Here is a 27,878-nt window from a genome sequence, read left to right as displayed (position 1 = left end):
GTTATCAGTAATCAGATGAGTTATCAGAAGTGGCAAAATAATCTGCCCCGACAATTTTTTTTTTTTTTTTTGGAAAAGGGGGGGGGGGGGGGCGATTTTGAAACAATGGCGATCTTCATTCCAGGAGGGTGCTCGGTCACATGAGCTGATAGACGCCGATATATAGCGTCGTCCCATCGTCCGAGAGACCGCGACAGACCCGACTCCTAATCAGCGGCTTCCGTGCCAACTATCTTGTCCCAACGCGACAAGAGTGACCAGAAGAGAAAAAAAGAACTAAATAAACTCCTCGATAAAAGGGAACACGGGACGATCGGGCAACGTCGGCCAGCGAAAGCGATTCGCCCAGACCAGCCGTCGTCGTGGTCAGAATCAAGATGTTGCTGGTGGTCGCAGTCGTGGCGTTAAGCCTAGCCAGCCAGACCGTGGATGGAACGTCCTTGATGCATCGCGGTAGGCCCAGGGGACGCTACGGCATGCTGGGGCTGCCCAAGTCCCAGTTGCTATTTGCCAGCAAGGAACCGCAGGAGCTGTGGTTCACCCAAAACCTGTGTCACTTCGATCCGGCCAACACGGACACTTGGAAGCAGGTATATATACGCCAAAAATACGTGTGTTTGTCGTGAAACGAGTAGCAGCGCCGATAGTCGTCAGAAAGGAACACTGAATGCGGTTCTCGAGCTGTTGTATCTACATTGCATTTATAAAGACGAGTTAAGGGGCCCGAATATATGCTACGCAGCTAAAGTCATTGACGCTAAAAAGAAAAAAAAATTAACTCAAGATAGAGTTCAAGATATTACGATAAGCAAAAAAAAAACAAAAAGAAAAAAAAACTCTTTTTAGTTTTATTTTTTTTTTTGGCTGTCTTTCAACATTCAAGCAAGTTAGTTAGCTAGTTTTTTTTTGTGTGTTTCATTTATTTTATGTTGAAGTTTCTTTGAAAGTCCTGAGAATGTTCGAAAAATTAAAAAAATGCGTAAATTTTGAAATAGCGAGAGAAAAAAAAAAGAAGCGTAGCGAGCGAAACGATGACGGCATGTCACATAAGTTTGGTTTGCTGGATTATCAAAAAGCGAATGATTTTTTTTTCTCATCTACGTAGCCCTTAAAGTGCAGTCTAGCACTCGATCTGAGCTTCTCAGTTACTGACTGATCTGATCGCTAAAGTCCGACCATTAGTCTTTATGAGAGTTGCACCCAAGCAGTTGCATATATTGGTACCATCCGAAGCGAAGAAAATTCTGCAAACCGTAGAGCTGTAATAGTATACTGAAATAGGCGCCCACAAATCATGAGAAAATTATATTCACTACCCAAGGTCAGCACAGCGCCGCCAGATCAAAAAGTGGTCGCGATACCAGACTCTGATTGAAATGTCACCAGAGTTCACCAGACATCAAAATGAACACAAGAACACCATAAAATAAATCAAGCATTCGTATTCAGAATACAAATTTTATAGATAAATAAATTAACCCAATCAGGTACATATATATGCACATTGATCAACGTGCTCAACGATACGGAGCTGCAGTGAAACGAAACGGGCCAGCAGCTATAGGGTATAAATAGTAGCAGTATGACCATAAGTCTTGGGCATAGTTCATCACTAGGCGGAATATACAGCTTTTATATGATTTGGCCGTCAGCGAGAAAAAAGTAATCTTTCTTGGACTTGAAACATGCACTTTTTGATAAAATAACTTAACAAAAAGCCAATCTTAAGAGCACACAAAAATATAGTCGTCATCGCACAGGTCGGAAAGTTATCCGCCAGCTGGAGCGCTACTGTACTGTACTCAGTGGCGTACCAACTTGTTTTTGAATGGAGGTGCAAACCATACCCAACCAGACAGGCACGTAGCCAGGGGGGAGGCCCATGGGTGCCGGGCTCCCCCCGAAAGCTTCCCATTTTGCTGGAGCCTCCTCTCCCCCCTCCCACTCATACAGCATTTTGTCATGGGGCGGCGGCCCCCCCCCCCCCCCCCCCCCCCCCCCCGAAACAAAATCCTGGCTACGTGCCTGCAACCAGAACCGGTGGGCGGTGCCCTTGGTTTCGCTTGGGCGCCGCCGGCCAGTGTTTGTCCTGCCCAGTGGCGGCTGGTTACGGGGGACAAGACACGTGCCTTTCCCCCCCACTCTGAGAATTGAGGTGGGGGGGGGGGGGGGGGGGGGGGGGGGGGTTGGTACGCCCATGGGGTGATTTCAGATAAGATCGACCAAAGGATGGCTAGTCGACATTTTCAAATCAACTGATGTTTTTATATGTTATTGTCTAGTGTCTGGTATGAACGAATCTAAACTTAGTTTTGACTAGAAAAAATACTTGGGGACAGGAAAAATCGTAAGGCATGAGGTGGTGGACAGTTGCATTAACGCGCACTGATGGAGGGGGCCCGTTTGAGAGTGAATAACTAAAGCGATAACATTAGGAGAACTCTAATACGTTTTAGGCGCAAACTATGGGTATAGCTTGCTTGTAATATAAAGTAATCATATTTATTTAAAATTTATTTATTTTTCTAAAAATTGACAAACATGCCTGCTCGAACGACAAATGGCAAACTTTGGAGGTCTGTATCTCATGAAATAATTTAATCATTATGATATAATTTGCAGATATTATTCTACTAATATATAGCTAATATTTAAAAATAACTAAGGTATCTGTGTGATACAATAGTTAGGATATATTTAGTCAAACATGGAGAAAAAATCAAACAAAGAAAACTTCCGATGCGAATAAAAAAAAAACACCACCCTCGATTTTTTTAAATTTAGGTAACCTGTTATACTCTATTTCGGCAATCATTTCCATTAAAAACATGTTGCATCATTTTATTGAGAAAGAAGATACAACTCCCCAAAGTAGGGTCCTTTTTCAAAGCCTACACTTAGCAGTGTTTTTACAAGAACTGACTCGGAGTTCCAGTTTCATGAAACCAACACACATCTTTTATATATTTTTATTCAGATGAGGCCAATGATAACTAAAGAAATCGTTCACACACTTAAATTAAGGAGAAACTACTGTGTACAAAGAGGTATCATATTACGGACTAGTGATCCGAGAAAAGATCATGCAGCCATCGGCCACTAGGAACTTTGTTTACTTTATTCTCCTGCGACACTATATGCTATTCCCTCTTCCGCTCTACCTTCATCTCTCTCTCTCTCTCTCTCTCATATATATCCCTGATATATATATCCAGAACAAAAACATGTTCAAGCATTCCCTTTCTGCGTGGTAGTGTTCTGTGGCTAGCAAAAATCATTTCCTCGCTAAGCTCACGATTATGGCAAAATAGTTGCCGGAAACCGCAGACGACACTCGTCGCTAGTTCTGGCAAAACGGCCGATACAATCTTTTTTTCGCATTTTCCCGCTCGCTGTCAAGGACAAGGGGGTTCGCTTCAACCAGCAAAACATGGCCGCCGACGCCTGTTTACTGAGCAGTCACGCCTGTCGCCATCTCACTCGCTGGCGTCACGGGCGATAATATCAGGCACAAAGGGGCACACCAACCGGCAGCATTATCCCCAAATACTCGAGCCTCGCGTAAATACATAGAGTGTAAACGCTGTGGCCATGTTATCGTAGTAAGACCGCCCCCCCCCCCCCTCCCCCAACGGGGGACTGCAGTACGCGACGGCGTACTAACACAACGGCGACGATATCGACATCGCGGGCTCCGAATTTTCCCATAGTTCTACTCCACGGGCATTTCTCGAAACGCTTGATATTGTGTACGCCCGCCTGGAAGGATTTCAGGCGCGCAGTTAAGATAAGGCGGTTCTCCGCGGCAAAAGAAAGCAATTTCACAAAAGCTTAAAAGCGGCGGCGACGCGTGTGCGGTGAACGCTTGTAGTTTTGGTGTAGACAGGGTTGTGTGTTCTCGTTGTTGACACCAGCCGGCGATAAGGCACTGCAGGCGGTAGCTCAGTACAGCAAGGGCTAATCCGAGTGACCATCAACGTAACCCCACCGCCAACCCCTCGCGAACCGGTCGCCGACATGGCTCAGGCTGTGTCATGAACCACGTGGTAGAAGCTCGGGTGCTTTCATATCAGCGCGTGGAGGGACGACACTGCGATTCCGGAACGTCTTTTTTGAAGGCCGCTGACCACAATTTTTTGTCTGGAGACTTTCCCTCTTTCTTCCTTTGACGTGGATCAAGCTTTGCCGACAGCCTCAGTTGTGACCTCTCTTTTCAAATGTACGTTTGCAGTGAGTGAGCTCCTCAGCCTCGGACTTGTCACTTGTGCACCCAGTAGTTCCTTCACTTGGCAATTATATGCCACCAGTTTGGGTTTAATTTATATTATTTATGTATACATTATGAAGACGTCCTGGAGCTCCGAACGAGTGTTTTGTGCAGATTACTTTTGCAAACACAAAAAGACTATACCAAAGCAGCGGAATTTTCGAAGTGTTGGCGAGTTGGACCTAAACTCGTTGAAGCGAATTCGCAGTGCCCTGACATATTTGTGCCAGCTGAAGAAGCAATTGAAGATCTAAATCGCAGCATACTACCTACAGATGTGTCGCCGCTGAGACAACCAAGCGTCGTAAGAAGTTGGGACAGGCCTGCCTATGTCAAGAGAAAGCAGACAGAACTGGAGCAGGTTGCTGTCAAGAATATACGCTCAAGGCTACGTATTGCGTACGACAGGGACGCACCATCGGGGTCGTCCGAACCAACATGCTCCACATGCACTGAGTGGGTGGACAACTTTCGGCAGGCCTTTGAAACCGCCACCTCTCTCCGGGAACGTTGTCAACTGCTTACACTCCTGCCGTCAACACTGACGAAGAATGAGGTTCAAAAGATGATTCCACAGGCCTCAATGTACCTCATCCGTAAATCCAGAAAACTCAAGGAAAATCATGGCGTGTGGTATGAGCCGGATCCTTACACGAGGTGCAAGGTGAGCCCTGAGAACCTGTCTGCTGCCCTAGAGTACTTTACGAAAGACGAGCTACAATGTTCGCGCCAAAGTCCCAACCAGAAGGACGTCATCTCTGTCATGCTCAACGGAGAGGAAACGTTCGTGCCAAAGCGCTTCATGACACGCTCAATACGAGAGGCCTTCCGTATATACAAAGACAAGCATCCCGATTCCGGCGTTGGGCTAACGAAATTTTATTCGTTGCGCCCTAGATGGGTCCAATGTATTCCACACCAGGAAGTGTGCGTTTGTGTGCGCTGCGCCAATTATTATCTTTGTATTGCCGCTCTAGAGAACGTTACAGGCTCAACATTCAACACTGGTGAAATGAACTCGGCATTTCTGTGCGACCCAGCAACAGAACTGTGCCTTCAAGGAGACTGTGATCACTGCCCAAAAGGCCAGTTTCTTACACTCCAGGAACTTGATATCCCGGAGGATGAAGAGATTGTGCTTGCAACATGGGAGTCCGGCGACCTTGTGAAAAAAAACTTTGGAACCTGAGACTTTCCTAAAAGTCATCCAAGTGACGGTTGGAAGTTGGGTACTTCACAACCATATCCGGCAAACGCAAGGTAAAGCGATCTACGATGAAAAACAGTGCATACAACGCGGGAGCATTGTCTTTCATTTTGACTTTGCTGAAAACTGGACCATCGTGCTTCCTGACGAAGTGCAAGCATATCACTGGAAAAAAAAAACAAGTTTTGATATTTACATGTGTAGTGACGACAAGAAAATCTACAAACAGCTTTGCCATCATCAGTGAGGACCTGTGTCACGACGCCGCTCACGCTTGCTTGGCTCTAGAAAAAGTGAAGGAGTGGGTTGAAGACAACGTTGCGGTATACTCGTACGTGACGTACGTAAGTGACGGCGCCGCCAGTCATTTCAAGAATCGCTACCAGCTTCACCAATTTGCAAAGGACGATTGCCCACAAGCCCAGTGGTTATTTTCTGCATCTGGACATGGGAAAAATGCATGTGACGGAGTTGGCGGACTCGTGAAGCACCAGGCCACGCTGAACAACCTGAGAGAACGTTCAGTAAGCGCAATTCAGACGGCCAGGACAATGGTGAGCGTTCTATCAAAGAAACTGAAAGGCGTGCATCTTGTATATCTGGACGAAAATGAGGTTGTTCGGTATCGTGAACAAAAAAAAAAGAAGAGTGGCTGACGGTGCGCGCCTTCCCTGGCATTCAGTCTTGGCACGCGTGGCGGCTCAGCAAGTCATCAACAGAAGGGACCTGTGACGTATATGTAGCACGGACAGTCGGATCTGCTTGGAAGCAACTTTATTAAATAGGTACAGCGAGGAAAACCTTAGCGTAAAGTGCCGAATTTGATTTCCCAAGGACTGCTCATTTTGAATGCAGGGACATCTTATTTATCACATTTTTCTTCACGGGGTATTTAACCTACTGTTTTTTTTTTTTTTTTTTTTTGGTGGTTACTAATAATTTTTATCTGATCACTATAAAAAAAATCCCAAAATGTCATCCTCGAGCAGGATAAAATATATCGGCTTGCCACGATTCATTCATACACCGAGAGCATCGAAGCTGCTGCAGTTAGGCACTATGGCATCCGTCACCCGAAATTGTTTGTAATCGTAAATACACAGCCAACCTAAATATCTTACTATTATATCTTTGTTTTTGTGTGTGGAAGTAAAGTTATTTATTTTACTCTAGATGTAAAATATACCGGAAGGTACAACTTCACACTGCATCATCTTTTCTCAAATCATTAGTCTCTAATATGATACCACTTTGTACGCTTATGTAAAATGCTGTATATAGTTTCTCCTCCCTTTTACTGTGTGACCGAACGCTCTTTTTATCAATGACCTCATCTGAATAAATGTATATAAAAGAGTTGTGCAAGTTTCATGAAACTGGAACTCAGAGTCACTTCTTGTATAGGACACTGCTAAGTGTAGGCTTTGAAAAAGGACCCTACTTTGGGGAGTTGTTTCTTCTTTCACAGTGCAATGATGCAACATGTTTTAATAGAAATTAATGCCGAAATAGAGTATAACAGGGTACCCAAATTTTAAAAAAAATCGAAGGTGGTGTTTGTTTTTTTATTCGCATTGGAATTTTTCTTTGTTTGATTTTCTTCCCATGTTTGCCTAAATATATTGTAACTATTGTGCCACTCAGATACCTTATTTATTTTTTCAATAATAGCCATATATTAGTAAAATAATGTCTGCAAGTTATGTAACAATGACTAAATTATTTCATGAGATACAGATTTCCAAAGTTTGCCATTTGTCTTTCGAGCAGGCATGTTTGGCAATTTTTAGAAAACTAAATAAATTTTTAATAAATATTATTACTTTATATTACAAGCAAGTTGTACCCATAGTTTGTTTGTAAAAAGTTTTAAAATTCTCCTAATTTTATTGTTTTAATTATTCACTTTCAAACTTGCCCCCTCCATCAGTGCGCGTTATTGCAACTGTCCACCTCTCCCTGCCTTACGATTTTTCTTGTCTCCAAATTTTTTTTTCTGGTCAAAACTAAGTGTGGATTCGTTTATACCAGACACTAGACAATGTCATATAAAAACATCAGTTGATTTAAAAATGTCGACCAGCCACCCTTTGGTCGATCTTATCTGAAATCACCCCATGACTGTATTCCCTCTACTGCTCCATGTCTACCTCAATCAAGCCAAGCGCAGCGCGCCACCTAGCCCTGGCTACTTTAACGCAGCACTGGCCGCTTTCAGTTCACGAGGCAGTTTTGCCATTTCAGCCAAATGTTGTCTGGTGTCGTGGTTTACTAACCAGGACGTCACAAACTAAATAAATTCATCATATTAAAAAAAATGTATATATGGTTTCGTATTTCACCACTTTGCAACACTATGTCAGACTAATTTCACTTTACGGATAGCCTGGTTCCCATGGTTCCCTGCAGGTACCAGTGTCGTACATAGTAAAACGTCTTTTTCGGGAAAGCTCCCCCCCCCTATTTCCCTGAAATATCTGGTGGGGGTGGGTGAAAGGTGTGTGTGTGTGTGTGTGTGTGTGTGTGTGTGTGTGTGTGTGTGTGTGTGTGTGTGTGTGTGTGTGTGTGTGTGTGCGCGCGTGCGTGTGCGTGTGTGTGTGTGTGTGTGCGCGTGTGTGTGTGTGTGTGGGCGCGTGCGTGTGTGCGTGTGTGTGTGGGCGCGTGCGTGTGCGTGTGTGTGTGGGCGCGTGCGTGTGTGTGTGTGTGGGCGCGTGCGTGTGTGCGTGTGTGTGTGGGCGCGTGCGTGTGTGTGTGTGTGTGGGCGCGTGCGTGTGTGTGTGTGTGGGCGCGTGCGTGTGTGCGTGTGTGTGTGGGCGCGTGCGTGTGCGTGTGTGTGTGGGCGCGTGCGTGTGCGTGTGTGTGTGCGTGTGGCCGGGGCGGGCATTCGAGAGGCTCGCCTATGTCTGAATTGAGTGTCCGATTGTTCCATGTTTTCTGATTGTCCATCATGTGGGATAATGTTCATATGAACTTGCGCGTTGTTGCTTCTTTTTCATCTGATGTATCTTAATTCATTATATCGTCGCCATGTCGGGGCATGATTCATAATGATTTACAAGTTTTTTTGTTTTTTTTTTTTGCTGCAGATACCGGTCATTTAGAGGTCTGTACATGAGTACAGGTCTATTAGAGGCCACTTAGAGGTCTGTACACGACTTGTACCTTCTCTACAGCCTCCCCCTCGAGCCGAATGCTCATGCACCAGCTCTGTGGCACAGCCTCTCCATGGACTGCTGGAACCACTTTTTGGGAGTGTCTCATTCCCACAACTGGGCAGCTCCTTCCAGCTTTCCAGCGACCGCGAAATGGCGACTTCGCGGGTTTTTTTTTACAGCAGAGCTGTTAAGGGCTAGTTTGCCCAGGATCGCGTCCCCCGCAAAGAAATGAAGACACCGAACTCTGGACACCTACCACCATCTATGAGCGACGGCGGCAAGCCACGTATCTGGTTGCCGCCGTCGCTCATAGATGGCGGCAGCCTTTCTACTCTTGCTTGCCGACTTGCGGCCGGCCATTACTTTCCATGCATTGCACAGCTCCACTGGTCTTCCTTCTTCACCAAAGGGGAAAGGCTGAAAGCTTTTTTTTTTATTCCACCCAACAGGTGATGGCCACTGGGGGCCCGGTACCAAATGCTTGACTGGATGTACAGACTGTGTGGGAACCACGTGTTCCCCACATCCCTATCTAGGCCTAGCTCACGCAGGCCGTGCACTCTAAAAAAAATCCGTTCTTGAAAGGTTCTTCGCCGCCCCAAGAACTCTTTTTCCTCGTGAAGAACTGTTTTCGCTCAAACAGTGTCGCTCCCTGGCGCAGCAGAAAGGCGACCGGGCGATGAAGAACGTTTGCCTGGAAAAAAGTTCTTCATAACGTTTTTTTTGTTTTTTGTTTTTTGTTTTGTTTTAGAAGAAGCGGTTGCGCGCGAAGGAGTGCCGGTGGTGCCGCTGCGCCGCGCCGTTTGCCTGCGTGAGATTCTGTAAAGGCGAAAGTAACGGCGGCCAACAATTCGGTGTTCGCTGTTTACTGTTTCGATCTGGTTCTGTCGGCGGCATTCAATGGATGGGGTCACGGTGCGAGAACATACATATGTGTCTAGAAGGAAGCTCCAGGACGTGTCAGATTGGTTGACAAAGCAAAACCTTGGAAACTTCGCCCAGAGATTCGAAGGTAAGCAGAATGCTCCGTCCTCTTTGTTTGTGTTGGTTGGCGTCGTCGGTTTCGTCTCGCGTTTTCAGTTTCCAAGTTGAGGGTAACGCCGGTAACGGTGGCTGATCGGGGTCTCGATGGTACTATCCTTCCATACTTCCATGTACACGCGAATATTTTTTTATGAAACTCGTAGTGCAGTGTGGATATTTGGACATGTTTTGTGAGCGAGGAACTGCTTCCGGGTCTTTCGGCGATTGGTGAGATTTGTCGTCGTTTGTGCGATTTCAGCATGAGCGGATACGAGTGTTCGAAGTTTTCGCAGTGCTACCACATCGGGAGTTATCTGACAAATCATGTCCTGATAGCTCATGGTGACCCGGACTTTAACTCTGTTTGCAAGTTGGGTGAGTACTCTCCGTCAGGACGATATTTTAATGCATTTGAGAGGTTCAGGAAGCACATGAAACGTAAACATGTGGAGGGAGGATCTGGGGAACCAGAAAATGGAAGCAGTGTGTGGGTGAGGCATGCCACTGCTTTATGGCTGTCCCCCCCCCCCCCCCCCCCCCCCCATTTTCACTCTCTTTATACTATATTTGTGTACACCATCAGAATAAAAGGGTAGAAAAATGTGGTATAACTTCTGTCATTAACATATATAACATATATGTATGATATAAACTGTATGTGCAATATTTTATCTCCTTTTATGCAGAGGAGGTTGATGGGAAGACGTTACTAAACTTGTCAGTGTGGATGGTTGAGCAGTTGCTCCCTGCTATGAAACTGCGAGTCAAACTGCTAAAACTGATTGAACAGCTAAAAGGAGACATAAAAGAAAGGTGGGGCACGTTACTCAATTCGAAATTTGCGTTCCATTTGTGAAATTCGAGATGCACTAATTACATTGTTATTTTTCAGCTTGCCTAAACCCTCCAATGTGCCTCGTGCTAGTAACACAGCAGCCTCAGTTTGGTCTACAGAGGTTGTATGGATGTATGGCCACAGATATATAATCTCCCATAATTTCCCTCGCTACTGTTACAGAGGCTGTGTGAAAAGAGTGAACTGTTTCTTCAACCACAGCGAAATGAAGCACGAACAAAGTTGGTCGTTGCGTTGGCAGACGACATTCTGAGCAAAACTCCGAAAGCAGCAGCATTTGAAGTCCTCACTTATATATCTTAAAATAGAGGCTAACATTTGTTGTTTTTTCTTTCCAGAATGCCAAGTCGGTCTTAGCTAGATGATGTCATGCGTGCCCTCCAAGCGGCATACCCCTTCCTGGCCGACTCCACTGGACGCTGCGTAAGATTTACAAGAACTTGTTTTCATTCTGACAATTGAAATGCTTGTCTCGAAGTTCATTATCTGCATTGTAACAGGCTCGCTACTCGTCAGTCTCACTGCAGGATTCACTGCGGCACAGCCTTATTAACAAAACGAAAAAAGAAAGGTTGCTTCTTATGCATCTGCCAGAAGTTAAGCAAAACAAGGAAAACTATGGCAAAGGTGGTGGGCGAAAGCGAAAGGAAAAACGCCAACGCAGTGACTGTATTCAAAAATACAAAAGGACCATGATAAGTTTGTTATAATCTGGTTCTGATACAGTTAAAAGAAATAAAACTAACCTGGAAGCGGGAACTGTTCTTAAATAGTTATTCAGCTAAATGCAGTTATGTAATTGCTGCACCACATGCTTCAAAGTGCTTAGCCTGTTACATTTTGCAAAAATGAGAGGAATCTTTATACAGTTTTCATTTGCCCGTCCAGAGGAATGGTTAGAAGCTTGGGAATGACCTTACCAAATTCGGCTTGATTGTTTTTAAAAGGCATATTTATTGTTCGCATGCAGATTCTTGTTATGAAGTCTTAAATATACGACATTGATATTCACAATCAAATGACGAAATCTTTGTTTTATTATAACCTTTAGAACTGTAACAAAACATCACTTTGAGTACTCAAAATGTTTCTATTTTTACATTATTTTATTTTAGTGGTACGTACTGTTTGCTTTACTTTGATTCCGTACCTAAAACCACCATTCATAGAAGTTCATACTATCCATCATCACTCAGACTGTTGTTGCCATGTCTGGTGCTTCTATGTGCAACTAAGCAGATAGTGCTTTGTTCGAGAGAATCAAACTTGTCAAGCAATTGATGTTAACAAAAGGTTGCACAGGAGTGGGAGGGAAAAGTAGATAGAGTTTTAGTTGAGCGTGCCAACACATTAACCGTATGATAATATTCACAGTGGTGAGAATAAAGACGAAGTTTTTGCTTACATGCCAATACATTTTTTAGCAGCTCCTAAACATACTTTTGGCTACTCCTAAATGGACTTCTGACTACTGCAACAGGTGCTCCAAAGGGACTTGAACGAATCACATTGCTGTAAATGTAATCTCTAAAAGTCACAGTTGCATGGCTTGTCAGATATATCAAATACTCTCTGGTTGTCTCTCGGTTAAATCTCTTTTGTTGCATTGAACTGCCTTATTATAGCTAAAATATAGAGTGCATATAACTTGATCTATTTGGACCCGTGCACCCGCTGTTTAAATTACAATTTTTTTACATAACATAAAATAAGACTTGCTGGAGTTCGTCTGGTACACCAACTTTGTTCTTCAAATCTCATATTCTGTGCATGGCACTTTTTTTTTCAGGTTCCACATCATGACGTAGAAGGTACCGACAACTGTGCAGACCACTTAGTGATTATGGCTGCTGAATGCTCCAAGGCTGCAACAGATGTGAAGCTCTTACTTCAAATAATGGCACAGACGTAACAGGCAAGGAGGGTAGACATTGCTGGCAAGACCACCACTGATGTTATTTAGCTGTACCCGGCCCTCTGCATTCCCGAAGTGGTAATTTTAACACCTTTTCCACTAAACTTTCAAAGCAATAGACAGCCTGAATGGTGGATCAGTTTTGTCTGGTTTTGAGTTACTTCAAACCTAAAAAGGGTATACTAAGAGACTTAGGCACTGTCTAAATTCAGCTAACAGCCTGGTTTGCAGCTGCCTACTTGCAGTGCCGTTGTGCTCTTTGTCTGGGTTTAACACCTGTTTGTGCCATGGGCCCTCGCAGTGTGTGGTTGGAGAGGGGCATCATGAGAAGGAAGGGGCCAGAAGTCTTGTTTTGCCGCAATTCCCTTTTTCCTGCTTCCACACCTGAGTGGTTGCCTCGTCCATCTCGTCTCCAAGATAGCATTTTTATCCATAAAGTATACCTCAACAAGAAAGGGTTTTGAAGTTTTTCCAAGTCAGTTTTTGTTTTCTTTTGTTAGTGGTCAAATAATAGATCTGAGCTCGCTAACGTGCCATATATGAAATCAGACATCTAGAACGTTGTCTCCATTTTCTCAAGGCCAAAATTTCAGTGTCTCATTTCAGTGTTCCACTAGGCCGTGTCATATTTGATCTATATTTTAGGCGGAGAAGAATTCTACTCATGTGCTAAGTTTCAATCTAGTCATGTTCAATAAACGTCAGTTTTTTTTTTGTGAACCGCGGTATCTTGTCTTCATTTCACCATTGACAGGTTGGACATTGCAGAGCATCACTTTTGTTTCTCCTACCTTTATTCCCTATACCTCATACTTGGTCTTGATATCAACGATGAATGTGTACTTGAATACCAATTCAAGCCAGTGGTTCTGCAGTAGATGTAGTGCCCCAGAAAAGGAGCCTTGTCGTTCAAAGCCTGTTTTGCACGTCTGTTGACGTTTGCAAAACGTCTAGGTGGTGTATATTGCGTCTTTGAACAGTTCGAGACAGTTAATAAAGAGTGGTTTACAAAAAAGCTACTGTACACCTAAAATTGTTGCCCAAGTCGCTTTTTGCGAATAAGTTATTCAAGTTAACTCGAAAATGGTTTTTGCAACAAACCTTCCATTGAAAAGGTTCATAATAGAAAGCTCTCTCGGTGAAAAGTAACTTAAAAGTTAGGGGTGAGCAAGTAGTGGTTGAAAAGAAATCCTTTGTAGCTTTTTTTTTAGTTCTCTCTCGTATGGAACGGTTTTTCATCAGATACCTTTGCAAGCTTCTTATAAGCTCTTTTAATTGACCAGTAAATCATGAAAAACCTTTATTGAGTTGTTTTAGGGTCTAAGGAAATAACAGTTCTAAATAACCTCTCAAGGGAACTTTACTGTTGGGGTGTGCGAATACCCCTCGGTTCAAATAGCGCAGCGATATTTCTAGATTCAAGAAGTCCACTGTACACAATGACTTTCATTGCAGTGTTGAACCTAGAAATATCGCTCTTCTTTTTGAACCGAGGGGGTATTCGCACACCCAACATAAAAGTTCCCTTGAAAGGTTATTTAGAACTTATTTCCTTAGACCCTAAAATAACTCAATAAAGGTTCTTCATATTATTAACTGGTTAATTAAAAAAGAGCTTATAAGAACCTTCCAAAGGTACTTGATGAAAAATCGCTTTATCCGAGAGAGAACTAAAAAGAACTGTTTCAGCGACAGAAGGGCTGGAAAGAACTTTTTAAACGTTCCGCACGAAGAACTGTTCCATTGAAAAGAGAACTTAAAAGAACTGTTAAACGGTTCTTCACCAAGAACTGTTTTAGCGAGAGAAGGGCTGAAAAGAACTTTTTACAAGTTCCTCCCAAAGAACTGTTTCATTGAAAAGAGAACTTAAAAGAACTCCTTAAAGGTTCTTCATGAAGAACTTTTTTATAAGGTGCTTAAAAGAACCTTTTAGGGTGCAAAATATGGACAAGCCGAAGAACTCCAAAAAGTTCTTTTTCGAACTGATTTTTTTTAGTGTGTGGGGCGTCGCCATCTCGGGGCATGTCCCAGATGCGAGGCGAGGCCGTATTCCCATGCAAACGGCTCTCTCTCATCCTTCTCGGGTGATCTGCCTAACACCCTTCGGGATCTTGATACTTGTACGCGTTCGCCCCCGCCCCCCCCCCCCCCCCCCCCCCCTTCCACCCTCCCCGGGAGCCAATCCCACCCCAGACGCGTCCATTCCCGCAGGCTATATAAGATGGCCAAATCCAACGGCCAGGAGGGACTCTCGCTGGAGGAGGCTCTGCTCGCCGGAGCCTTCCTTTTTCTCCTCCTTCGTGATACTGTCAATAGCAGCAGCGCGGACTTCGAGTGGTGATACTGTCAAAGGAGACGGCCGAACCCGATCAGAAGCCGGCTATTCGCTGCGTGGTGTTTGTTCACGCGAGGCTGTGATTGGGCGGTTGTCTAATCGGGTTGGGCCGTCTTTTCGGCACGGCGTACGACCATTCAGAAGTTTCATCACGCATGGGTATAGCCTTACCAAGCCCCCAATGGCTATCACCTGCTGGGAGCGAAAATAAATGTTTGGGATGACGCCATTTTGTGGTCATTAATAAGCTGGATGCAGCTGTCCAGGCCTGGGCGAGGCACTCGCAAAAAGTGGTTCCAGGTTGCCACACAGGTGCAGCAAGGGCATTCGGCAACGGAGGGGTCTGTCGTCGAGAAGGTGGAATTATGTACAGACTTGTCAGTGATCGGGATCTGCAGCAAAAATTTAAATTTTAAATAAATATGGTACGTTCCTCGTATTATTAGGATTTGCTTCTTTTATGCGTTCCGGTTGGAATCATTTGATGTAACTAGCGTGATGGAATGTGTTCATTCGGGGCATTCACCCAGGCGTTAAGATTCGACGTTAATCCCGCAGCGGTACTTCGTGAGCGACGAGTTCTACCGCCCAGGCGGACCCGTCTTCCTCTTGCTGGGCGGCGAGGGAGCGGCGTCGGCCCGCTGGCTGTCGGCGCCCACCCACATCATGCTGCTCGCCAAACAATACGGCGCCCTCGTCTTCCAGCTCGAACACCGATTCTACGGCCGCAGCCTGCCCACCAAGTAAGCGCGCAAACTGACAGGCTCCATCCTTTCACTCTTTCCGCTTTAGTAGAGCGAATGCTGAAGAGGAAGCGATTGAGTCCCTCCTCACCTCCTCTCCAGCTTTCGCTCTGCTAAAGAGGAAAGGGCGGAGAGCTTTGTAAGCGGAGCTAAATTGACATTGGTTTCTTAACCTGTAACAGACTAAAGGTACCGACACTGGTTCGCGGTTGCAGTGACGCCAATCGGCATGTCAACCACGGTGGTGTTTTCCTGACGAGAGAGTTTCTCTTATAGATTTTACATTCGTTAAGGGTGAAAAATCTGTAAAATCTGCAATAAAGAATTAGAGAGACGACAACGACTCCAATGACTTCAAGTTATGACATCACGCTGCCGAACATAGTAAGCGAAAATGTATCTTTACTTTAAAAAAATGGGTTTCTCTGCACGTGTAATGTTCGCGCTAGCTCGTTCGCTGGAAGTAGCTTCTAAAGCACGTGGGCACTTATAAGTCCCGAAGAGCTCGTTAGCTAGCCTCTCCTGTGTTAGATATTGTTAGTCTGTGTGCCTTCGTCCGTTGTGTACGACACATGAAAATCTCCACCTGGCTTACAAAAAAACATGGGCAAATGAAACCACGTTTCCATGCCATTGAACAAGGTTTTCGATATCACTAGCTAATCGACTACTTACAAAAAGTGACAATAAATGTAAATATTTGAACGTTTCCAAGTAGTGCCATAGTGGCACTACTTGGAAACGTAGTACTAAAGTGCTACCAGAACATCGTGAACTGAAATATTCCGTCTGATGGAGAATAGGGAGCGCTTTAACGAATCTAATTTCCTGAGGTACAAGGGCTCTTTACGTGCTGAGGTTTACATTCATCAGTGCATACAAGGTTGGCTTTGCATGCACCTGCTTGTAATAATGGAAGTGTCTCCGGACCTTTTCTGGTTCAACACCAAAAATCCGCCAACGACCTTGTTCCAGCACCTCGACTTCCGAAGGAAACCATCTTAACCATGTTTCCGCGTGTATGTGTATGTGCGTTCAGTGAAATGAATATAGCCAGGAGAAGTGTGACTATGGTGGATGTGACCATCTCCACTGGGCAATAATAAAAATTTATGAGTTCGTATAATTCTCAGAAGGTTCCTGTTGCTGCATTTACATATTGAATATACATAACGATCTCACTAAGCGTTTTACGCGTGCGTGACGCCGGCATAACTGTAGTCCACAGGAAGCAGACACCGAAATAGATCATGAAACCTCGTGGTTTGCTCGCCCAAATCCGAAGCGGGGTTGTCGCACGCGCAGAAAACCAATACAGTTCCCATGATGCATGCAAGGCGACAGAGCTGGCACAACGGGAGGATCGATCTATTCGATTGCCGAAAGATCAGTTCGCTTGATGATTTAGCAAATTCAACTCAACCTTTTAAATACATTCCCTTCCTATTTCCGTAACTTATCGTGCTTTTCTTTTTATCCTACAAATCGTGTCGTCTGTGTTCTAGGGACATGTCTGTAGACAACCTGGCCCACCTGACGAGCGAGCAGGCGCTGGCTGATGCGGCCACCTTCCGCGACGCCATGGTGCGCAAGCACTCGCTCAAGAAAGACAGCAAGTGGGTCGTCTTCGGCGGCTCGTACTCGGGGTCGCTGGCCGCCTGGTTCAAGCTCAAGTACCCGCACCTGGCCGTCGGGGCCGTCGCGTCCAGTGCCCCCCTATTTGCAATCATTGACTTTAAAGGTGACGTCGCAATCGCTGCGCACCACGCAACACAAAGAAGGGGACACGAACAAGCGGTTGTCCGTGTCCCCTTCTTCGTGCCCGTCTGTTTGTGCTTACAAGTTTCCTGTGCATCATGCACCGAATATTTGCGACGTGCGCAATCAAAAGCATCGCTGTGGTGGGCCTTCCACGATTGGCCGAATGCCGACTATGACGTCGGCAAAGGATTTGTCATCGACGGAAATATGAGTAATGTAAGAATTTCAATTTTGACGGTGTTGGCAGTGTTGGTTTCAGAGTTCTATGATTTCGAGGTTCCAACATGCTCATTAGAAGCACCATCGAACTTGTTGGTCGCAAGGTAATGACGTCACGAAAGGTAACCATATGAAGGCGCCAACAAAAGATCTCGCCGCTAATAGCCCAACAACAAGCCTTATAATTGTAGCTACTCTGGGCACCAATAGCCCCAAAGTAGCCCCAATTGCCACCAATGTGGGAAATGAGTCTACACAATGACCCATATGGTTTCCCCATGTGGTCCCCATGTGGGTTCACCCTCATGAATGGGCCTGTATCTAGGCGGGCTCTAATGGGCAGAAGGGGACATGTATGTCATATCTCGAGCACTATTTTTATCGAACAGGAAACCAAGGCTGTATAAGATCTATTTTCAGTGCAGCTGATACATTATACTAATAGAAATACGCAAAACGGAACCACAGAAATTAGGAAACATAGCGCGCGGATTTTCTGCTGCAGAGCATGTAGAAATGCATTTAGAGAGCGGTGACATAAATGTGATACCGACGAACATATCGCCCACCACCATACATGCCCTGCATTGACGGCACACTTACGGCCATCGTGGAGATCCACCTGCTCAGCTCCTAACTTCTTCAGACTAGGCGTGCTAAAATAAATATTTTATCTCTCTCTCTCTCCATCCTAGATTTCGCACTACCCCCGAATTTGTTTTTCTACACAAGAACAAGTAGGAATAACCACCAGCATGGTGCGATGGCGTCACGTACAAGCCATGTATACTCTTTCACGCTGTTGATATTTGCAAAGCGAGACTTATTAGATGCCGTCTGCTCTCAGACTACCTGCGCGTGGTCCGGGATTCTCTGGCTACCACGGGCCCTGAGTGCAACAAGCAGATCGAGCTGGCCGTCGACCGTCTCACCTACCTGTCCAGCCAACCGGAAAACTGGCCACAGCTCAAGGACCTGTTCAAGTAAGCGGAACTTAAAGCCGGGGTCAGTGCTCATGCATAATACAAACGACAGTCTTTAAACACGAGTCACCGCAATATCCGTGCTTCGAATGCCGCATGCCAAGTTTTCTCCTTGAACTCACTGCCATGCGGCATTCGAAGCATGGATCTCGCCGTGACTCGTGTTCGAATCCGTATGCAGACTGTCTTGTGTATAATGTATAAGCAGGGTGACCCCGGCTTATCGGTACCATAATAACCATCTACCTTCCTCTTTCTCAACGCAACTACTACTCAAGTAAACGAACGGTTACGTCCTCGAACGCCGCGTCTGGATATAATGTGTGGGTCAGGTTTTAAAAATAACAAAAACAACTAATTGTACGAAAAGTGCAACCCGACAGAAGAGTGAACGTGCATGCGAGCTGGTGAATACTTGACATGACTGGTTGAACCTTTTTTTCTTCCTTCGCCTCCGATTTAGTTATGTCAACCAGTACCCTCACCCTCTCCTTTCTTAATTTTTTTTTTCCTTTCAGGTCGCTCCGTTTGAAGTAATTGTATTCAGGTATTGTGGTGGCCAACTGCGCTGAACAGTTTAACGAGTGAATCTTAAGTTCAAAACTAAAGATTACTATTTGGGGATGCTTATTACGATACCCCAAAATACGCCCTAACATTACTGACAAGCTCGTAGGTCTGAGAGCACGAGCTCCGAACATTAGAAATAAACGAAACAAGGACAGCAAAGCCCCCAGTGGCCTCCAGTCCCAACAAAACTGTGAAGTGAGCGTGCATGTACCATGTTTCCTTTCTGTGCACCACACCTCAACTACTCAACAAAGTGCCAGAGATACCGCGTACACCATCATGACATTTCCGTCCAGAATTACGTATACTTCTAATTGGCCACCTGATGAATATGCCCTCCTGTAATGCAAAAGCAAATGGCGCGAGCTACTATTGCGATTGCTCAGCAGTTCATTCTGAAGTCTCACCGCTAATTACTCGATCGTCAATCGCAGGTTGTGTACCTACTTCAACGGATACAACCGCAATGACGTGGCGAACTTCTTCCAAAGCTTGGCTGGCAATTTCGAAGGCATCGTGCAGTACAACAAAGACGCCAGGGAATTCGAGGTGAGATTAAGTTGGCCAGAAAAAAATAAGGAGAGGCCACGCCCCGAGCACATAATTACTTTAATTGTAGGAAACGAGGAAATGCCACTATATATAGGCATTTAAAGGCCATTTTTGTATATATGTCTCCACTGCCTTGCGCGCCATTTTGAAGCTGTTTACCCATTGAATTCGCCCACGTGCTTTTGCCCCCCCCCCCCCCCCCCCCCCCTTCCTAACTTCAACCATAGACAGTGCGAACTTGGCTGCATTGGCACGCCCTTTCTCGCGTTCCGATGCACCGAAGACGCATTCTGGAACACTTGCTCGCCCGTTTTTATGAGTCTGCTTTGAAATGTTTCTTCTTCACGATCTGGCTGTCATTAACGCGAATCGTGCAAGCACTCATTGTGTCATCAAGATGACTCCTTTTGTTGCTGTCGTTGTTTTCTTGACAGGGGGGAAACGGAAGCATCACCATCGACACGCTCTGCGACAAGATGACCGACCCGCACGATCAGCTGAGTCCGCTGGAAAAGTTCGCGGCCGTCAACAGCCTGCTCCTGAATGCAACGGGTCAAAAATGCCTGGACTACGATTACGACACCTTCATCAACTCTATGCGCGAGATCGAATTCAACAGCACCCAAGGCGCTGGAGGTAAACCACTCCGAAGTGTATACGATCTTCTTTGCACCGCTATTAGCCCCGTGCGCGACTGAAAGCGTCGCTGTGGTCGGCCTTCCACGATTGGCCGAACGCTGACTATGACGTCGGAAAGGGGATTTATCATCGACGGAAATAAGAGGAATGAAAGAACTTTAATTTTGACGGTGTTGGCCGTGTTCCTTTGAGAGCGCAATGATTTCAAGCTTGCACCATGCTAATAACAAACACCATCGAACTTGTTGTTTGCAAGGTAATGACGTCACAAGGGGGAACCGTGGGAGGGCGCCACCAAAACATCTCGCCGCTAACAAGTTATGTTAACTATATTATACTGCGTTTCACCTTATGCTGTACCGCAGAGAAGGCTAGAAGCGCGAGCTCATAGCGTTGAAAGCTGCACTAGAGCAAGGAGCTCGCGCTTGTAGCCTTTCCTGCGGTACATCATAAGATGAAACAGAGATGAAAACGGCGGGGCTTCTTTTTCGGACGCCTTCAGCACGCGCTTGTTGCCTTCAGTCGTGCTTTGGCTGTGCGTACACGCTCACGAGGCGCCAGAGTGACCACAACGTGAAGCACTTCCAGAGTCGTTGGTTAAGTACGTAAACCACATACATTTTTCTTCGCCGTGATATCTTCCGAAGATTTCAAGTCCGAATGAAGTGGGTGTTGAGGGAATAATGGAACTTTGGCGAACGACATGTCTTCCAGGACGTCAGTGGACCTACCAGACCTGCGTGGAGTTCGGGTATTTCCAGTCTTCGGACCTCCGAAATCAGCCGTTTGGGTCTCTGTTCCCGGTGGAGTAAGTTTAAGTTCTTCCGATAACTCCAGTGTATACACGCACACCCTTCACAATCAACGAGAAAAGAGTCAAAGTACAGGCTAGCTGGTGGAAGTCAACCATTTCGTTGTTTACCCTGAGACTGTTTTTTTTTTTTTTTTTTTTTTTTTGTTTGAAGAGCAGAAGTAACAGAAAAAACAGACAAGTCTCAAACTCAGCTATACGTTTATTCCAACAACTTCCTCTTATATAGTTCGTTTTCGTCGTCAACAACCAATCACATACGACTTGTCCTTTGCACCGTGACTTTACAGGTTCCACTATATCACAAAAGAAGCGGACACTCCCAACGTTTCCAAGTGAAAAGGTTCTAGCAGAAGATATGCCTCACAAGCCCCAAGCAACTCTTTTGTGTCCTCACAATAAACAGGACAACAGCCCACAACAACATCCCACTCAAAACTGGTCACCTCGAAAATTGTAGAAAACAGACAATACACACCAGTACACACCACAGACAATACACACCAAAGAAGCCTTTCAGGATGACTAACTAAAAAAAAAAAAAAGTTAGTCATCCTGAAAGGCTTCTTTGGTGTGTATTGTCTGTGGTGTGTACTGGTGTGTATTGTCTGTTTTCTACAATTTTCGAGGTGACCAGTTTTGAGTGGGATGTTGTTGTGGGCTGTTGTCCTGTTTATTGTGAGGACACAAAAGAGTTGCTTGGCATATGTTGTGTATGTTGTGAGGCATATCTTCTGCTAGAACCTTTTCACTTGGAAACGTTGGGAGTGTCCGCTTCTTTTGTGATATAGTGGAACCTGTAAAGTCACGGTGCAAAGGACAAGTCGTATGTGATTGGTTGTTGACGACGAAAACGAACTATATAAGAGGAAGTTGTTGGAATAAACGTATAGCTGAGTTTGAGACTTGTCTGTTTTTTCTGTTACTTCTGCTCTTCAAACAAAAACCCAGTCTCAGGGTAAACGACGAAATGGTTGACCTTCACAATCGTCCGCCGTTTTTTTTTTGTTTTTTTTTTTAATGTTTTTAAGCAGAACTTTTATGTAGAGTTCTCTTTCCGCAAAATCCAAACTTTGACAAACAAATAGGAATAGAGGTATGACCATAATGTTATTATGGTATGACCATAATAACATTATGGTATGACCATATGTTATTATCGCATGTTCAAAAACATGATATTTTGTCGTCTGCTGATAACTTAAGAAACGCTGCAAACCCTTGGGGGTTATGCAGTGTTGTTAAATAACAAGCGGCCGTGCCAATGGCACGGCCGCTCGATCCACTTCTGTTCTGCTCCCGCGGCGCGTCATTGGACGCGTGCCAGAACGTCATTGGACGCGTGCCAGATGACATTTTTCCCCTTACGTAAGAAGCAAAGTGGACGAGCAGAGCAAAAAAGCATGGCGGGAATCGCGCCGCAGCCTCACGAAACAAGTCGAGTCGAAACCACGACCGTCCAAACGAAAGGCGGCTGCATGTACCGGGGCTATAAATGCTAACGGATTTAATAATAAAAGTAAACAAATAGATAATGAAAGCTATGAAACTTGCATGAAGATGAGAGATAACCACATCCCCTTCTTGCGCATCCCTCCCCAGGTTCTTCGTGCAGCAGTGCAGGGACATTTTCGGGGCGCACTTCGACGAGGCACTGCTGCAGAGGGCCGTCGAGCGCACGAACACCTTCTACGGAGGCCTGCACCCCGGCGTCCGCAACGTGACCTTCCCCAACGGCTCCATCGACCCCTGGCACGCCCTCGGCATCACCAAAGACCTCGCCGAGGACGTCACCTCCATCTACATCAAAGGTCGGTAAAGCTAAAGAATCGGGAAAGGTGTGTCCACTACTCGCATAGTATTCCCATGCGGGAATACTATGCGAGTTTGTTTTAAACAGAGTTGGACACCTTCCAAGTTGATTTCGCCTTTCGGTCCAGCTGCGTCTTGGCGCCTTGTGAAGGCCACGGTCGAGAGTCAACACGCCTCTCGATTTAGCTACATCGCCCGCAGCGCTGGGAATACTTGCATTCAAAATCATTATGGTTTCACCTGATGTCAGGAGAAAGGGAGTGAATATTTTTAAAATGACCATGAAGGCAATTTAATTTTTTTTTTTTTTTTTAAAGAAGGTGTTTTCGGAAGCATTGGGGTCCTGGCATGCCACACAATTTTTTCTAGAACGTTGTGACTCTTATTTCTGTACCTGCAAATAAATTTGCGAAACCGAAACAAACATTCAGATTTCTTCCCTTTTTCGTCTCTGTAAAGAGAAGTGACGTCAGGGAGCACTGTCGGCATCGGTAGGATTTAGTGCACACTCAGTGTGGTTCCCGTGGTTCGTTCTCCATGGCTCTAGCTGGCTCTAGTGCACGGCGGTCTGTGAAGAAAACCTGGAAGAAATGGACGACAACGGCGCGCTCGCAAACGAGTTTGAGCTCCCGTTCAGCGACCTCACGCCGACTGAACGGGAGATGCTGCTAAGGACGCAGAACTCTGGATTGGCGCTTTACGAGGGCGCCCAAGACCTATCACCAACTCCTCGGTCGCCGCCTTAGAGCGACTCCCCGCCCCACTTTTACCCAGACGCCGGCTGACGTGAAGGTGCTGCCCAAAGTCTTCTGGTCGGAAATGCAACGAACAAATCCTGACACCGCTGTCCACAGCTCTACGCAAGGCGACGGCGCGCAACCAAATGCTGCGCATTGCTGCATCGGTCGGCAGTTTATGCAAACTAACGTCGCCCGATCGACCGCACGTCTTTAGCCGACCTTTCGCGCAACCTACTACTGCACATAAACGTGGCATGATTGGTGAGACACCAGTTCGCAAAGCGAACACGAGACGACGCACAAAACCAAAACCAAAAGTCCGCCGCCCCCGGCGCTCGTACCTTTTTCTTTGTCCATGGTTGCTCGATGCTTGTTACGCGCCCGAGGTAGCATTGCGGGATGCGTTCGACCAGTGACAAACGGAGGGATCGCTTCAGATTATGCTTTTATACACGGTATGAAACCTATTAATTCCCAACTAGGAACTTCAAAAGATTATCCAACGTTCAAATAAAAAAATTTCATCACATCTCACCACCGAAATCGAAACCAAGAGCGCGTCTATCGTTTGAACCAATCGCCAGACGAGGAGCCCGTTGTCGTCACGCTTCGACGGCGCAGTTTAGTTCACCTTTCTGCCGCCGCCTCGGTGGAATAGAGTTCCTATACAGGAACTCTATTCCCAGCGCTATTATTACCGCGCCTGTTTGCTCGATTGGTGCGGCACCCAAACTTCTGTTCGGGCTAGAACTTGGTCAACAGTATCTGAGACGTGCCCTGACTAGGGATGCCGCGAACTTTTTTCGAATCGAAGTTTCGATGATCGAATCAAGCGGTTCGAAAGGTTCGAAAGATTTCGATTTTTCGAATTGTTTACATCGTAAAATTCGACAGAAGTCGAATTTTCAAACTTGTTAAGCTAAGAAGTTCGACGTTTTTCGAACCGTCGAACTTATTACGCTAAAAAATTCGATCTTTTACGAACTCTCGAACTTATTGCGCCTCAAAGTTCGATGCTTGTCGAACTTCCGAACTTGACTGACCAAAAAATTCGATGAATTTCGAACTTTCGAACTTATTTATCAAGAGAATTCGAAAAGCTTCGAACTTTCGAATCCTGAAAAGTCAGAAGGTCGACGAACTTCGAACTTTTAGGGTAAAAGTTCGACGTTCGTCGAACTTCGAATGACCGGCGGACGGCTTCATTTGAATTCAAGTAGTGAGGTACATTCGTAATATTTTTTTCTCTAACGTTTACACGCGGTGCTGCGTTCCTTACGAAAGACAATGCCGTTTGTTTCAATGTTCTGGCATGCTTAGTTTTAAAGAAATAAATTCCCGAAGAAGCGAGGAAGGACGACGGGTTTTTGACGATTATCGTTTGTGCCAGATTTGAAGCGCGCTGTAGCCGAAGCTATTTATGGTAGAGATGTTATACTTTTTTTAAGAACGATCTATGTATAGCCTAGGTAAGTGCCGTCTTAAGATGCGATTATTGTTATACAACGTGAGTTTCGAAGAAATGTCCAAACATGTATCTACATGCAATTATGCCCTAAACTTGATATCTATTTTTGTCTAAGTTGTTTGAGGTATCGCATTTAAATTAACACTACATACAGTACATATCATTACCATCTGCAGAATACAAAATAATGTATTTATTGGTTTTTCACGTTAAGGAATTAATTAACTTATTTGAGAAGATTTCTAATAGTGTTCAAGTTCAGCACGTCATTAAAAGAAAACTTCTTTTTTTTTCGCTTCACGTTCCTGGGACGTGTTTCTTTTAGCCTGTACACATTTTGGTAAAAGAAACTTGTTTCGAAGTTCTGAACCTCTGAATATGCAAGAATACAACACTTCCGGCAAATTCTTGATAGTTTTTTTTTTCCAGCTTTTTATCCTTGCATTTTTTTTTTTTTTTTTTTTTTTACTATTGGCACAAGTATTTAGGTTGAAAAGACAGCTTTGAACTTCCGAACCACTAAGCATGTGACGAGTAGTGCCTTCTGACAACGAGTTTCTAACAATGACCATCTACGCGATCTTTTATGCAGTGAAGAGCGACAGTAGCTATACATATGCATAAATAATTTCAGATTAAAATAAGCTCGACCACGCCCTCTTTCCCGTATTGTTTCCTTTAAGAGTCCGAAATATCTGGAAGGGGGGGGGGGGAAGGGAACTGAAGACCCCCCCGCTACACTCTTTACCCCCGTTTTTCCTCTTCCGACGCCACTTGTATGGTAGAACGCTCCTGAACCTCGAGTTGTGTCGGCTTTTGCGAGGCGATTCCTCCGTCCCAGAAAATAAACCCCCAGGACAATTACAAACTTAACTTACTATATGCCAGCGTCACTCGGGCGGCGTTCGATCCCCCCCCCCCCCCCCCGGGCTGGCGGTCCCAATTACTGATCTATGGTCACACGTCACTCTGCACTGGCAAATATTCCAGCACATCCGGGACACTCGTCGTCTCATTTAATTGCCTGACCAACTTCGCAGAATCTAGATATCACACCCTAACTTTTCTAAACTTGATTTGGTGGAAACCAGTGAGTCGTGAAAACGTTATTTGAAACAAACTGTGGAGGAATTTGAAAACCGGACTTCGAACTTTGTAAACTTGGACTAGAAAGGAATTCAAAATCTTCGAAGTTTTTTTTGTTTTGTTTTTTTTCGAATTTAGCGTTAAAAGAAAATCGAAACCTTCGAACTTTTCGAACTTTATGCAGAAAGAAATTCGAAATCTTCGAATTGTTCGAACTTCATGTCTATAAAAATTCGAAGCGTTCGAAATTTTCGAATTTTATTTCTAAATAATATCGAAATCTTCGAATTTATCGAACCTGAAGTAAAAGAATATTCGAAATATTCGAATCCGAAATTTTAGAAACCGTGAAAGTTTCGAACTTTTCGAATTCGAAACTTCACTGTGATCGAAAGTTGCGAATTTTTCGAATGCGAACCTCGGTCAATACGAAAATATCGAAATTTTTCGATATCGAACTTCAGTTTGCTTCGCAAATATCGAAACCTTTCGAAATCGAACCTGGGGCGGTTCGCGGCATCCCTAGCCCTGACATCCATTTCAATCGTCGAATAAAACTTCGAAACTTCGAAACATTCTTTGGTCTATATATGTTCAAAGGAGCAGTATCACATGGAAACTACCAATATCTTGTTAAAAAAGTCACGAAAAGGAATTTTAAAACGAATTAAACGATTAGCAAAAAGCACCTGGTGGATGTCGCTAACGCCTCGCTTGAAATGCCCGTCTATGAACCTTGACAGCTAGTGACGGAGGTTGTCTCGCCTCCGGCCATGACGAGAGAAGAGGGGAACGAGGAACTCCCCTCTTCCCGAGAATGCCTTTTGTGTGTCGCAGAAGTCGCTATTGTCCCCCTACAAGATTATAGAAGATTAACCCGTCACTCAAAATTCGTGCAAAAGCAGCCGCTTCGGTGGCTGGAACGACCAGGCCATCCTCTCGACGTCAGCCTCGCTGTAGCTTTGCTCGTCTTGAGACGACCTACGTCACGATTGCGTTAGATGTCACGTGGTCTCCGCTGGGCCTTCTCCGAGCGCTTGCCAGAGTGGGCCGTTTACAATTAAAAATACAGCCACCAGGCTCAAGATTAGAAACGTGCGATAATCATTTACGGATATTGTGGTCCATATTCAACCTATTTTTGAACACGACGGGAATATTTCAAATATTGTTGAAGTATCCCTTTAAGAGACTATCAGCCGCTGGCCTCTAATGCATTGACAGCAAAGCACGTTGAAGTCCCGTCCCTACCGACCATATGACGATTTTTTTTTAACATTTTAATCGAAGGTAAATTGTAATACGGTTCCGGCCGAATAAAAATATTTTTACCGTTTTCTGAAGCTCTATTTCCTAAGCGAACGCTATATATTTATATATTTACTTAGAAATAGGGACCGTAAATAATGCCCTAACAAGGCGCTTTGTTTTATATTAAATAAATAAATAAAGCTTCAATTAGCTAGATAGGCACTCAGCAAGGCACATATATATAGCACCACGGCGTTCAGCGCGCCATGTGCTTACGTACATTTACATTTCATTTAATAAATTGGAAATTTTTTATCTGATCGCAGGAACAGCTCACTGCGCCGACATGTACCCACCTTCAGACAAGGACTTGCCGGAACTCACTGAAGCAAGAGAACGCATCGCACAACTTGTGGGAGAATGGATCAGCGCAGCCTAAACACCAGTTCTTCGTTTAACTGCGCATAAAGCGAGATTTCATCGTC

General features: G+C 45.0%; 1 protein-coding gene across 1 annotated transcript; it reads left to right on the top strand.

The window, feature by feature from the left end:
• Nucleotides 1–180: 180 nt before the first annotated feature.
• Nucleotides 181–27,878, top strand: LOC120838194 (putative serine protease K12H4.7). Its single transcript, XM_040207999.3, has 9 exons — nucleotides 181–590; nucleotides 15,317–15,501; nucleotides 17,007–17,242; nucleotides 18,329–18,464; nucleotides 19,469–19,583; nucleotides 20,021–20,222; nucleotides 20,940–21,033; nucleotides 22,639–22,847; nucleotides 27,720–27,878. Exons 1-9 carry the CDS (start codon nucleotides 378–380, stop codon nucleotides 27,830–27,832), a joined length of 1,503 nt encoding a protein of 500 aa, XP_040063933.1. The 5' UTR covers nucleotides 181–377; the 3' UTR covers nucleotides 27,833–27,878.

The sequence above is a fragment of the Ixodes scapularis genome, unplaced genomic scaffold (genome assembly GCF_016920785.2).
Source record: "Ixodes scapularis isolate PalLabHiFi unplaced genomic scaffold, ASM1692078v2 PGA_scaffold5__190_contigs__length_132052651, whole genome shotgun sequence".
Lineage (NCBI taxonomy): Eukaryota > Metazoa > Arthropoda > Arachnida > Ixodida > Ixodidae > Ixodes > Ixodes scapularis.
Note: the sequence above shows the minus strand (reverse complement) of the source record. Positions and strands in the feature narration are given on the sequence as shown.